Source organism: Strongylocentrotus purpuratus, unplaced genomic scaffold (assembly GCF_000002235.5).
Source record: "Strongylocentrotus purpuratus isolate Spur 01 unplaced genomic scaffold, Spur_5.0 spur5_contig_837, whole genome shotgun sequence".
NCBI lineage: Eukaryota > Metazoa > Echinodermata > Echinoidea > Camarodonta > Strongylocentrotidae > Strongylocentrotus > Strongylocentrotus purpuratus.
Genome location: NW_022145543.1, coordinates 599,107 through 613,466, shown reverse-complemented (window position 1 = coordinate 613,466; position 14,360 = coordinate 599,107). Strand labels below are relative to the sequence as shown.

The 14,360-nt window shown below is 36.6% G+C and overlaps 1 protein-coding gene across 1 annotated transcript in view; it reads right to left on the bottom strand.

Annotated features, from left to right (window-relative positions):
- LOC100894037 (nose resistant to fluoxetine protein 6) overlaps nt 1–14,115 on the bottom strand; it is a 34,512-nt gene extending 20,397 nt beyond the window's left edge. Inside the window, exons 1-8 of the mRNA XM_030985989.1 lie at nt 14,055–14,115; nt 10,107–10,384; nt 8,329–8,480; nt 7,026–7,118; nt 6,799–6,823; nt 4,436–4,541; nt 2,767–2,980; nt 151–280 (exon numbers count right to left, since the gene is read on the bottom strand). Coding sequence (XP_030841849.1) covers nt 151–280; nt 2,767–2,980; nt 4,436–4,541; nt 6,799–6,823; nt 7,026–7,118; nt 8,329–8,480; nt 10,107–10,350 — 964 coding nt within the window. The 5' untranslated portion in view covers nt 10,351–10,384; nt 14,055–14,115. The remainder of the gene's footprint in view (nt 1–150; nt 281–2,766; nt 2,981–4,435; nt 4,542–6,798; nt 6,824–7,025; nt 7,119–8,328; nt 8,481–10,106; nt 10,385–14,054) is intronic.
- Between the last annotated feature and the right edge of the window lie 245 nt (nt 14,116–14,360).

Sequence of the window (14,360 nt, the reverse complement as noted above, 5' to 3'; positions counted from 1 at the left end):
TTATCTGCAGTAATGAGGAGGAAACCTTGGAAGCATTATGCTTGTAATTAAGGTTCCCTTAATGAAGAGTGCAGTGAGAACAGCGCAGACGACAGTACCGCGACCGATAGTACATTGATCTTGATCGATGTAATAGTGATAACTACTTACTTGGTTGTGTCTCATGTTTTACATCAACTGAGAGGACAGTGGTGGACCTTGGGGGTATTCCTGAAGATAATAAAGGCGTCTTTTCAGTCTGGGGATTATTAGGCGAACTACTCTTATCTTCACTGTTCATCTGTGGAATAGCAAAGCAATTAAGAGCCAAAATCTTCAGGTAACATTCATAAAGAACAAGAAATTTAATTCATGATTGGAACAAATTAGGTGGTCTGTTATTTAATCTGAATAACTGGAAGACTATAAACATCTTTGAAGGAGAGTAGAATCATACACATGGGACGAATTTATGTTGAGGTATACATGATCATGATGATGGTGATAGGGATGATGACAATTGTAACAGTCTCCAGTTAATGTGATTTCGTCAACTGACAGACTATAATGTATATTCAGTGAGAGGGTCCACTCATGCCTTTTATTAATAACCACTGTACCAAAATACCCCACATAGACATAACACGTAAAAGTAAACAGAAAATGGGATTCTCAAATCACATTTTGTAGTTGTGTATAAGACGCACCCCTATTTTGGGGGCCAAGAAAGGAAAAAAAAAAAAGAAGGAAAAAAAAAGAAAAAAAAAAAGAAGAAAAAAGCCAGGTCCGTGTTCAAAAACCCACGCGGGAAAGGACCTTCATTTTACTGGGAGGTGCAGTTGGAGGCGCCAATTTTTGCTTGTGAACTTGTCACAAATAATAGTAACAATGAAGTTATCAGAATAATGAACTCGCCACAAATAATAGTAACAATAAAGTTAGCAGAATAATGAACTTGTCACAAATAATAGTAACAATGAAGTTATCACAATAATGAACATTTAGTAACAATGAAATTATCACAATAATGAACATTTAGTAATAATGAAGTTAGCAGAATATGAACATTTCAATGTTCATTATTCTGATAATTAGTTTTTAAAACTAAAGATGACAGGCAGATTTTCCTCTAAGTCCAAACAGAAATCCCGACATTCAGGTAGTGTTTTTCTAGTTTCTGAGTGGTAGATGTATGACTGAGCTGGGGGACATTGCCAGGCACAGTGCCAGGTGGAGGGCATAAATCAAAACTTTTTGTACCCGAGAAGAGCACCCCTGACTTTCGAATTTTTTTTCGGTGGGAAAAAGTGCGTCTTATACACAGAGATTTACGGTAGTTAAAATATCACCATGATCCCAACATCTGATTAAAAAATAAATGTCACCTTCCGTGTAGGGAATTTTCCCAGCTACAACATATCAGAATCTGGAAAACAAAATCATTCAAATATAATCGCGATATTGCTCGAACAAGACTGGAATGTAGAATCAAGATTTCAGATAAAGTTAACTCCCATACTAGGCATACAACACGTAAATCACAAAAATTCTGACATGTTACCTTTAATTGAAATTTTCACGATGATGACGTCATCAAAAAGAAAAATAGTGAGGATTTATCTTGTAGAGAATTGTCTTAGCTACAACATATTAAAATAAAGAGAGAAAATCAATCAATATTTACAGAGATACAATTTTCCATAAATGACGTCATAATACCAAATTCATATTTTGATTTCCAAGGCCATTTATTATAATGATGTCATGATATACTTAATGGCCAAATGAGACATGAAATCATATCTGAGACTCATACTCTATCCAAATATGAAGAAAAAATTGGGGGTCCCCAAGCATCCCAAAGAGCTGTAATGGAATTTGTTTAGGCTTGTTTTTGCCCATACACTGTATGTATTACAAGAGCTCACACGCACAGACATTTATCTTGAACGGACGCTCATTCCATTATTAATGGTAATGAAGAGATACCTGTAAACATGATATCAAATTGTTCCAAAAAAGGGAATATCATAAAGAGAAAAATGGCTATTCTATGTTGCGGTCATGAGGAACTAAATTGCACGCGCATGGCGATTTTTGTTGTTGAAATGCTAAAAAAGGCCTGAAACAAATGCCAAAAACTTTGAGACACACGCATTTATTGTCCTGAAATTGACCGGAGTGATATTGAGCTCAATCAGGATAAATATGAATGAGAAATGATTTTCCGTAATGAAAATATGATCATGAGTCGAATGTCAACAAAAAATGGCGCATGGGTGACATCACAAGTACTTGATGAACTTGAAAATGTTGCTGTCACGTCTTATAACAATTAAAGACCTACATGTATGACTGCTTGAGTTATCCTCTACACAAAAAATCAGACAAATAAATAAAAATAGAGAAATAAAGAAAGAAAATTCTGACAAAACTAATAGGTGATCTGTCGATATCGACAGACCAACAAATGAACTTAGTTCCCATAGTCTTTACTTTACGCATTAAACATGCAAGGACCTCACTATCTAGCCTTAAGGGCTACACGATCGAAAGTGCCGCCATTAAGGCACTTACATTGTAGAACTACTGTACTTGGAGAAATAAAATAATTAAATTGTTGACAAATCCTTCTTACAAGACCTGAAAAGGTCATATTAACATTGTGTGTTCACTTGATAGTAATACCTTCTATTGGTTTGAAAACAAACAAACAACAAAAATCAAACATTCACCCAAACAGACAGAGAAAGCAACTTCTAATATAAAGTGGGTCAAAATATTTACCTCATTTTCATCTTCATAGTCAACAGACAGCTTCTCGTAGAGGTTGGATGCTTTGCTGTGTCGCTGCCGTGATGACCCTTGACCTCCACTGGCTGAAAAGTTCCCATTGGCTTCCCCTGATGGGTTACTGCTGCCGGCTTGAGATGAACTCTTGAGGCAGTAGTCTACCACAGAGCCCACTATCGTCAGGGCAACAAGCGTACTGATAGCGACACTGTTAGGAAGAGTAGTAATAAAACAGTGAGATATGATCATCATTATCTTCACAAATAGCTTCATTAATGGCATATTGATAGATCTACACGTGTAACCGGAGTTTCATGTCTGAGATTATAAATTAATCTGTAGATCTATTTTTCAAAAATACAGGGAAATGCAGAAGATACAGGGGTTTAATTATCTTCACAAATAGTGATCAATATAAGTTATGATGTATCCGAAATCTGTGGACTAATGATTGTATTTAAATGTTAATGTGAAATCAATGTTATATTTATTAATAATTACGTAATTATTTATTATAAATACTACCAATAATAAATGTAGTGTCAATATTTTACTATTCTCATTAATATGATCAGATTATGATTTACTTTCTGATCGTTAATATCATAACTTATTTTCTATGACTCTAATCATTACCAGTTAAGGTGGACTTCCGCTTTTCACTTCATATATACCCTCTCCCTTTATCAGCCGCTCCTTTCTTTCGCTTTCCCCCTTTTTCCTCTTCACTTCCTTCCCAGAACTTTCTTATTAATCGCAAGCATGTCACCTCTCTCTCCCTCTCCCTCTCTCTCTCTCTCTCTCACTGACTCTAGTCTACCACCCTCTGTCAATAGCGTACGGCATGTTACTTACCACATCATTCTAAGATGATAAAAACAACACCTACATCTAATCTCTTTCCATTTAATTAATATTTCTGAAATGTTAATTACCTCATAATATTATCTCATTGAACTATGTATCATAATTCATCTGTACAACTGTACATTTTATGTTTATATATTATGCCCTGCTTTTGCATATTGTCATGGGCCTTGTGATATATACATGTGCCTGTATGTCTGTATTATTATGATCTCTTTGTATCACTGTCTATTTTGATTAAGAAATAAATGCTTTACCTACTATCCACATGACTAAGATATATTAGGAGTATAGAGTGGTGAAGTGTGACGTCATCAAAAATCTATTTTTAGAATTTCTCATTTTTTTCTTCATATTCCGAAAGAACATTCAATTGTTTTTCGACATTTGGACATTATTTTTGATGTTCTTTCGGAATATGAAGAAAAAATTGAGAAATTCTAAAAATAGATTTTTATGACGTCACAGCTTCGGTACTCTATCAAGTCTGGGGACCTTTATTAAAGCTAATGGTCAGTTGCACTGTAGAAGATACTGGCTTCACATAATTCTATTATGGTGTTGATGGGATGTTGGAAAAGCAAAATAGTAGGGGGAAAAAAGAAGTGTTTAGGAATGTTAGTTATACATCATTATTATGTTTTTGTACTGTAAATACAGGTATGAATTTGTTATTTATTGAGCATTCATGTGAGAGGATGATTATTAAATCATGTACATGTATAATGATCATTTATAATGATATGAAAACAAGGTAGAAGTTACATTTATTGAAAATCACAACAGAAAGCCTTACCAGGTTAAGATGAAGCCTATATCAAAGTTTGTGTTGGGCTTTTCAGTACAGGAGACAGCGGAACTTACTAGGTTCTTGATGGTCAACCAGGGTACATCCAACAGAACTAAATAATGCAAAAACAAGAACATCAAAAAGAATAATAATTGTGGCGTCTTTAATACATATAGTGCTCATGTCTGGAACATTGCCACTCCTGCATGGCGCTCCATTATCATTACCCTGGCTTTAGCACGGCTGCCTTTATGGCGCTCAAGCATTTCAAGGAACTAATTCCTGCCAGGTAAGAAACCATTTACCTCACGTGGGTGGAGTATGGCAATAGTAGATTAATGTTTTGCCGAAGGACATTGGTGCCGCAACAGGGAATCTGATGAAAATGAGTGAAATCATAACTCCTCAACCTACATTTGCACATATTTTCCCCAATTTTAAATAAAAATCCAACCTCGATAGCAAACTACTCTAGAAGAAAGCAGGAAGAAGAAAAAAAAATTATTAAAGAAATATGGACCCAATGCCCTATTGAGGAAAGCAGAGGGAAAGCTGATTGACAGATTGGAAATGTGTGGCTGTGGAGTGGGAGAATTTAATTGGAGAGACAGGGCGCACTAATGAAGAAGTACTGGATTGATTGAACAAACAAAAGAACTTGAGAGAAAAAAAATCTGAATAGGACACATCTAATACAGGGGGATAACATGCTCAGGGACATATGACAGAGAGAGAGAGAGAGAGAGGGAGAGGAGAGAGAGAGAGAGAGAGAGAGAGAGAGAGAGAGAGGGAGCCCTATGGTACATCCAATGCATGCGTGATAGTGATCATGCAGTTCACTGTGAATTAATGAGGTGACCTGCATCCTGCTAGGCTTCCTGTGTCTAAGGTGAATTCTCCAAACTGGCTAATAGACCAACAAGTACGAGTTCAAGTGCATGCAATACAAACAGATAATTACATCAGGTAAAAGATATCATCACAACATATTAAGTAGTATTGATAATAATAAAGAACTTAACATGCCACATTAGCAAAATAATATATTTTCCAATTGAAATATAATTCAAAGAAATGATACTACTAGCACTGTAGCAGGGTGGGCCACAAACAAAAATTCAAACATGTAAAATTGAAACTTGGAAGAAGAACTAATTTGCCATAAGTTCCTTCTTGTGGCCAGGGGTTCATTGCCTGCTTCAGAGCATTACATGGCAACTTTGAGAATCTTAGATGTTCTCTGGTGCAAACTGGGGCTGTATTCTGAAAACGATGTTATCTTTCATGCTAGGGACATAGATGTCAATGGTCATAACAAACTCAAAATGCCTGGGACTAACACTTACCATTGGTGCTTGCACAGACAATAACCAATGGCATAGATCTCCTAACTTTGATTTGTCATGACAATCGATAATGTTTTGCGAACATAAAAGATAACCTCGCTTTAAACATACCACCTCTATAAGCTTTAATTTGAAACAAGTTCAAATCTTTTGCTTCTATTTTATAACCTGTCACTGTAAAACATTAAAATGACCCCGTACTGAGAGCGTGATAGCCAAGGTTACAAGAGTACAGACACTGTACGGCAGAACAAACTCGGTAAGAAATGTGGTGTCATTGACTCTTCAGTAAGTCAAGGGTGCAATCAACAAGTAAATGTTTGCAGACCAAACTAATTTATCCATTCTAATCATTTTACAAATATTTACTCACAGATATGGCTGAAATTGACACAGTCTGAGTACTTTGACAATCTTTGAATGCATTATTGATAACTTAATGCATAACTTAATTGTACAGAACAACCTTCATTCACAGTTTGTATAACATGTTCTATAAGTCCTTTTTATAATCCTGTTTTTTCCTTCATATTTCATAAAGTGTTTGTTTCTTACAAACATATTGACAATAATTAAATTTTCATTCTTGTTTGAGTTTTGTTTCTACTGCATGATGTTTAAGGAAAATCTATATAAAAAGTTTTGTAGTAAAGAAAAAATTAGCTACATGTAGGGACACACTGCATTTACAAACTCATTTTTCATTTAAACTTCTCACATCATTTTCAAAGACAGGGGAAAAAATATGAAGATGACAATAAAAAGGAGAAGAAGGAAAAAGGGAAGAACATGAAAACAAACCTGAGAATTTATGACAAGATTTAAAAAAAAAGCAGAAAACAAAGCAGAGACAGAAGAAAAATCAAAAGAAACAAGAAAATCAAAATCCATAACACCCCATTATAGCTGCATAGAAACAGGATTTCCATCTAACCATATGATGAGGGAATTAATGCAACTTTTATTATAAACATTAATCTAAAAACAAACAAGCAAGTCATTTCTGATTGTGACATATCATACCCACACCCTTTTTCAGGTGAATAACCTGTACAAAGGAATTGCGAAACTCCCTATGTTTATTGTAATACTTGGTACTTGGTACTGGTCGATGGTCCTCCAACATCCTCCTTGTGGACTTTGAACATGAGGTGGTAGTATTTACTAATAATATCATACACATTTTGTTGGATTTATAATTCTGATGGTTTTGATAAAGATTTTAAGAAAAAGAAAAGTAAAATCGAAACTCCAAGCTTACCAAGCAGAAGTTCCAGACTATTTCTCACATCTTCCTCACTGCAAACCTCTGGGGCACACACACCCCACTGAATGGGAAGTACCTGATATGAAAGAGGGTACATTCTGTTATTCCTTTAACCCACTGAATACTTTAAGCATGATATTTTTACTAAAATGCAATTATACGAAAATCATGTAGTATCCAATAGTTCACATATCCTAGGACTAAATAAACTATGTAACAGGTTGTACACATGTATACTGTAGTGCATAATTATTATTTACATGTACATGTATCTAGTAATTTGTTTGTACTTTTTTCACATTATGTGACTTTAATGAAGTACACTGTAGGTAAAACCAGAAAGTTTCACAAACAGCAAAACTGCAGGTTGTAATTTTCAAATTGTGTAAGGCATGAAACTTTTGTGAATCTAGAGAGCTTGCAAACTTCTGTATATATAGGCTTCTGCAGAGGTGCTATGGTCTAGTGGTTAAATCCCTGGATCCCCCTTTTTTCTCATCTGAACAACGTTACCAAGTCCCTTTAAGAGGGAAACAATGGCTGCACAGAAGTACAGACCATTAAAGGCAGGCTTTACTACTTCAGCCAGAAGGGATTAGACCGAAGAGCGAGCCAGCGAGGTCACTGTGACAGGTGGCTATCTCATTAACTTAGCTCTCATTTAACATAACAAAAAGATGATCATGGGGGACCAACAGGAACGATTGGGGAAGTTTTATATATAGAGGGAGCAAGTAGCTACAAGTAGGACAGTGTGCCTTTAAGAACACCCTTTTGTAATGTCACTCTTTAGTGCCCATACATGTACTAATTAATAGAAAGTTAGAATGTAGGGCAACACAATAAAAACTGTATCATGTACAGTACAGTAACTGCTAGAACATGTCAATGTGGGGGGGGGGGGGGGGGATTCCAGGAATTGCAGTATAATCTGTGCACATCCTTTATTTATTTATCTCCATTTTTAAGAAATAAATAAATCAGCAATTGACTGACAAAACTCCTATAAATAGGTAATCCCAAGTTCTACATGTAGGTGGAATAGCATTTTTGATTCACTCTGAATTATTATCATAAAGTAGGTGGGATATCTGGACCAACAAAATATTAAAAAGAAGTCACACTAAAAGTGAAATCCTTTTTTTGTTTTTTGAAAATGATTTCTTATTGATCTTGGACTAAATGAACCTGTACATAAAGACCACCTGCCTATAAGAACCCCTCTTCTTGTCTCCCTTGAGCGGTCTTTATACACAGGTTTGACTGAAATGCCAAGTCGATCTTACCGTAGAGACACCTAAGAGCGTGCTCAGGTTGGCCCCCATTCCCACCAGACAGTGTCGAAAGCTCTCTACTGCCATGCACTGATCAAAGTGACCCAACCAGGCAAGGTTGCCGGCCAGAATACCTGACGCAGGTTTGCCAAAAGAATCCAGGACTAGAGAAGACAATTTATATAAAAAAATGACAATTTACCAGTAATGTTAAAACTCGATTCGCTAAGGCTTGTGTTCACATTTAAATTAAATATGGAAACCTCAGTCAATGTTTTTTCATTTACATGCATGTTGATGGCAGGGGGGGGGGGGTAACATTTAAAAATTATCAGTACACAGTAAGGCCATTAACATTTTTATATTTAAAAAAAAAAATAATCAGAAATTGATCATTTTAGCAATATGTTTTTCATGTTTTTATTCATTGAAAAAAAAAATTAAAAATAGGAGGCGGCCCCCAAAAAGAAAGAGGCGGGGCGCTAAACATGATTTTTTTATTTTTTTTAATGGCCTAAAAGTCCTCTGCATACTCCTGTCACAGGTGTGTTAAAGAGATGTGAAGTGTAATTTGCTGGGGTTTACCTTGGCACATGGAGATAAATTATTTCAAAAGTGTGCAAGATTTTGAGATATACATGTACTGGTACATATAGTCAGGTCCTCTATCTATGAACTTTTTTTTTGGGGGGGGGGAGGGGGGTGGGAAAGGGGGAGTTTGAGGGATACAGTTGACAATATAAAAAAAACTTTAAATGTGTCTGTCAATTCTCAAATATCCTTTAAAAGGAGATTTAATTCTATTGATCGAGACTGAAAAAATCAATCTTTCTATCTGTGCATGTTATGTGGTTATCAAGGTTACACAAAATGCCAGTCATGTTATTTGAATAATGATGTACCCTTTCCTCTAGTACAGAAAACAAACATTCCACAGACACTCTTCATGGTATCAAGAAGTCTAGACTTTACTTATAAGATTGCATGGAGCTATTGTAAATGTTAAGTAGTTGGTAATCAAGCCACCATGCTAAGTACCGTGTACCATTCAAATAACACAGTCTGCATAGTGTGTGTAGTTTACCTTGTGTACTCAATGAAGCCAATGAAGGGCATATTATAGAAAAGAACTGTACTATATACATGGGCCTAAGAGAGTATTCAATCACAAGGATTATTGAGCACTCAGTAGAGATTAATGGCTGCATGCAAGCTTTCCATTTGACGATGAATGCAGGCAATTTATCATCCATTAAGAACCACAGGAGCATTACATGACCCCCACTAGCTCTTTTCCCCCTAGCTGTCATGCACGATTCAGACAGTCTTTTATCCCCAATTCGATACAAAAGTATAATGCCACAGTTAGGCTTTAAAAGTCGTAATTAAATCGCTCTACATTTCCCGGATTGAGCTTATAGTTTTTGACAATTCTATAACCCAAGTAGTTGTTGTTTACATTCTGTATTCAAGAGCGACACTTCCGGGTTTGCACTCACTTCACCCCACGAGGTCATCAAATCGGGCCTCAATATTCTTGCGAAACTTGCGATCAAATATGCATGGTTTAGAATACGATTTTCAAAGTAGCCGTTCTCCTAAACGCAACCTTCTAAAGTGATGCTGATGTGTTTTTCATGCACTAAGCTTGAAAAGGGTGTATATTTATTTTTGTTCCGTATTCCCCTTTAACATTGTCAAATGTCAATCTTTTCAGAGTTAAATATGTCCTTGAAAAGTCAACAGTCAAATGCATGAAAGTGATTTATACAAAGCACAAAATTACCTACCTGGCACTAGTTCTGCTGTTTCATTCCGCAACTTCTGAAGCTCATACAAACACATTGGAGAAACGTCATTAATATCAGGAGCATCGGTGGACAACATGAAACCATTCAGGTTTACCAAGGTGTCGGTAGAGTCTGTATTCCTTCTCCTGGCAGCACAGCCTGGATACACGGATAACCAAAGGATGCATAGCAGCAAACTTATGTGTGCGATTGCAGTCAGTCCTGCAGGCCATCGACGCACCATTTTGGATTTTTTGAAAAGGCAGCTTTTGGAACACCTGTAAATACAGTTAAAAAATAGAAAATAGAATTTTCAGCACACAACTCTGAACCATACAGTATACCATGGGATTTTGTTGAATTATGTACAAGGTACTAGTACCACACATTTTTGGAAATAATTAACCTTATACCGGTAGTTTGCCCCCCTCCATAGCTGTATCTAAAAAATGTATCAGAATGTGTACAATAGGTTTGTGTGTATTACCGGTAGCAGGGATTAGTCAATACAGTGACCTAGCTACATGTACCTTTAGACATTGAATTTTTCAAATAACTTGCACATTTTTTGCAAACATTTGAATATATCAATATACAAACTCTATTTTGCTTTGACTTTTAAACTTTATTAAGGGATATGTCTATATTCTGCCAAAGTGATTTGACATGCACTCTACCACAACGAGCAGAGCGTAAAGTTCTGTCAGTCTCTGGCTGTGTCTGCATGGTTTAGCTACAGTACAGAGCCTATGACTTTAGTATGTTTAGTCTCACTGTGGAGACACTGTTACGAACAGGGACTGACAAGGGTTTGTGCAGGCCTGCAAACTTAGACTAAGGGACAGAATTAGAAGGTTCCACTCCAAATGATAAATCCAAAGGGTGGTATTCTCAAAAGCGGACTAACTTTAGTCCATGGTTTAATCCACCGACTAAGTATGGAATGCCAAGTGTCCATATGAATATGTTTTTGAATAATTTAATCTGTCACTAAATTAAAATAAAATGTAATAACATAATAAAATAAACAATATAACTATGATATAATTATGTTATCATAGTAATTTAGGGACATATCAAATTATTCAAAAACATATTCATATGGGCACTTGTCATTCCATACTTAGTCGGAGGATTAAACCACGGACCAAAGTTAGTCCGCTTTCGAGAATACCACCCAAAGAAAGCAGTGACAAGAGATACCAACAATGCAAATATCACTTCACTGCAAGTTCACTCAATCAGGCCAACATTGTGTAACAAAATTGTTATATCTGGCTGGGAAAATGGTTATCACAGCTCTTTCTCTTTCTCTTTGCTTTGACGTACTGCAGGAAGTATTCTTTTCCACTATTCAATGTCATACAACATACATGTACATGTATGTCGTTGCAATTGTACCAACACATTATAATTAATTTCAACCTCTCTGAAAAATTTATAAAATATAAATTACTGGTTTTCTTTGGCAAACACTTTCATGCATCAACATGCATTTTTTTTTAATACAGTTGTAATAGGAGCTTGGATCTATTTTACTGCTTATTTTACAGTGAAAATCTTCATTATGCCCAGTGCTCATATTCTGACAAATATATGTTTGGCACACTAATGCACCAAAACAACCCCAAAATGACTACCAGTATTTCTATTCCTCTATATTTACATTTTTGTCCTGCTTAGCTGGTATCAGCATAGAATAGAAGCTTGGATTCATTTTACTGCTTATTTTTACAGTGCAAATCTTCATTATGACCAGTGGCATATCTCGAGTCCAGCTATTATATGAGGGGCATTGATCCAGGGGGGGGGGGGGGTGCACCATCTTACTCAGTGGATGAATTTACATAATAATAGATATACAAAGGCCAATTTACTTTCTTCTTTTCTTTCTTTCTTTGCCTCTCTCTTCTTTGCATTTACCCATCTTTGGCGTCCTATTCCCTGTGGCTAATTATTATAATTATTATGTGCGCCATCTACACGTTCGTAATGGCGTTATCACAGTTTTTCCTTCATAATCTTTTTTGCCTTCGGCGTAGACTAGAAGGGATGAGATTGATTTAGATGACTCCGGCAGCGAGAGTTTAACACGGCTTGCAAGATTTTCAACATGGATGTCGATTTTGACCCATAATTTCCTTAAAAGGGACCATTAAACGGATTATTTCAATCAAGTTAGTAAGTGGAACCGATGTATTATAGCCTAGAAATCTAGGCCTAATTTACATTTGGATATACACGAGGTAAAATGACATTTTGGGGGATTTTGGGGGCAAAACGCTACATGACCTGAAATGGCCGTGGCATTATCAAGGGAATGTGTATAGACGGTTTCCGTCTCTAAAGAGAGAGCCGGCCGACCCGGCCTACCCCAATTAAGAGGCTAACGAACGAAAGAGACGGAAACTTCGGTCTAGCCAAGCACCTGCGCCTGCTGTCTTTCATCTCTGTAACTCCAGGAAGCTCCGGGCATCGGCGTCGAAGCTGGAGTTATTTTCTCTCACTCTCTGCAGTTAGGATCTAGACTAGAGTCTTCTTCTTCTTCTTCAAGACAATCTGCCTCCTTCAATACTGAAGATTCTTGCAGATGCCGTATAGTCTACTCGGCCTGTTTTGGGGTGTGCAGGTGGACCATTACACCGCGGGTTTCCCCTAGACAGAAATAACCATCTAATTTGGGTCATTTCTTTAATAAAACTGACATTTGTTGTCTATAATCGGAGGTCGGCAAACCCGGACTTTAGTGCCCCAGCTGAAAATCTCAGTTTATTATGGATTTAATATCAATAATATTAATTATGCTAATATATGCAAATATAAACATACCAAAACTTGATGATTTTTAATCATTTGACGTCATAAAAAGCAATTTTAAGCCAAAAATAGCAGCGAAGTAGGGGATCTCCTCTTTGCTTGATGCGAGATACTAGCGAACTGAAATAACCGAATAAAAACTATGGTGAACTAAAAAAAGAAAAGAAAAAATCAAACCACCTCTGAAATTACCTTTGAAATGTTTATTAATTTTTTCTTCCGATATGCGCACATGATAGGGGCAGGTTGGGATGGGATGGGGGGGGGGGTGCTCAATAGTCGCCAAATTTGGGGTAAAAGGGCAACTGGCCTTGGGGGCAGAATAAAGAAAAGAGCCACCCCGGAAAAAAATTAGAAAAATGATTACAAAGAAAAATAAGTAAATAATAAATTTAGCCCCCCCCCCCAAGGCCAGTTGCCCTTTTACCCCAAATTTGGCGACTTTTGAGCACCCCCCCCCATCCCATCCCAACCTGCCCCTATCATGTGCGCATATCGGAAGAAAAAATTAATAAACATTTCAAAGGTAATTTCAGAGGTGGTTTGATTTTTTCTTTTCTTTTTTTAGTTCACCATAGTTTTTATTCGGTTATTTCAGTTCGCTAGTATCTCGCATCAAGCAAAGAGGAGATCCCCTACTTCGCTGCTATTTTTGGCTTAAAATTGCTTTTTATGACGTCAAATGATTAAAAATCATCAAGTTTTGGTATGTTTATATTTGCATATATTAGCATAATTAATATTATTGATATTAAATCCATAATAAACTGAGATTTTCAGCTGGGGCACTAAAGTCCGGGTTTGCCCGGAGGGCTAGTGGAGCCAGACGTAGTCTCAGTGGAACAACCGACGATTAGAGAGACTGAAGCTTTCGGTCTAGGTTTCCCCTATTAAACTCCAGGAAGCTCCAACACCGGCGCCGGTGTTGGAGCTTCCCGGAGTTAGGTTTCCCCCTACTCTTGTACATGTACACAGAGATCCAAATAGTATTAACCAGGTTCAGATACCTCGACAGCTTCAATCACATCATGACATCAAAACAATTTACATTAAGCTATAGTATTAGGCCTAACGGTTATCAGATTGAATTCTGCAAAATATTTGAAAATGTATAATTATGAATGCACTTACCGGCTTACCGCCGACGAGACCAAACCAGCTGGTAACTTTTTGACCAAACGGAGCAGAGATATGATAGTGCAGTGACGACCAAAGGTAGCGGGTAGTCTGCAGGCACAGACCCTAATTTGACACTTAATCAAAAAATCAAGTTGTGCCTTGAGAGAAGTCTAGCCCAGCTACCTAAAATGATTTTATGTTGACAGCCTGTCTGGAATCTCCGCAAAATGCGAACAATTGAACAGTGTCGTTTTTTTTTTTCCCTCCCTTTTTTTTTGTTTCCATTTAAAATTATTAAAAAACTTGAATTCGGCGTAA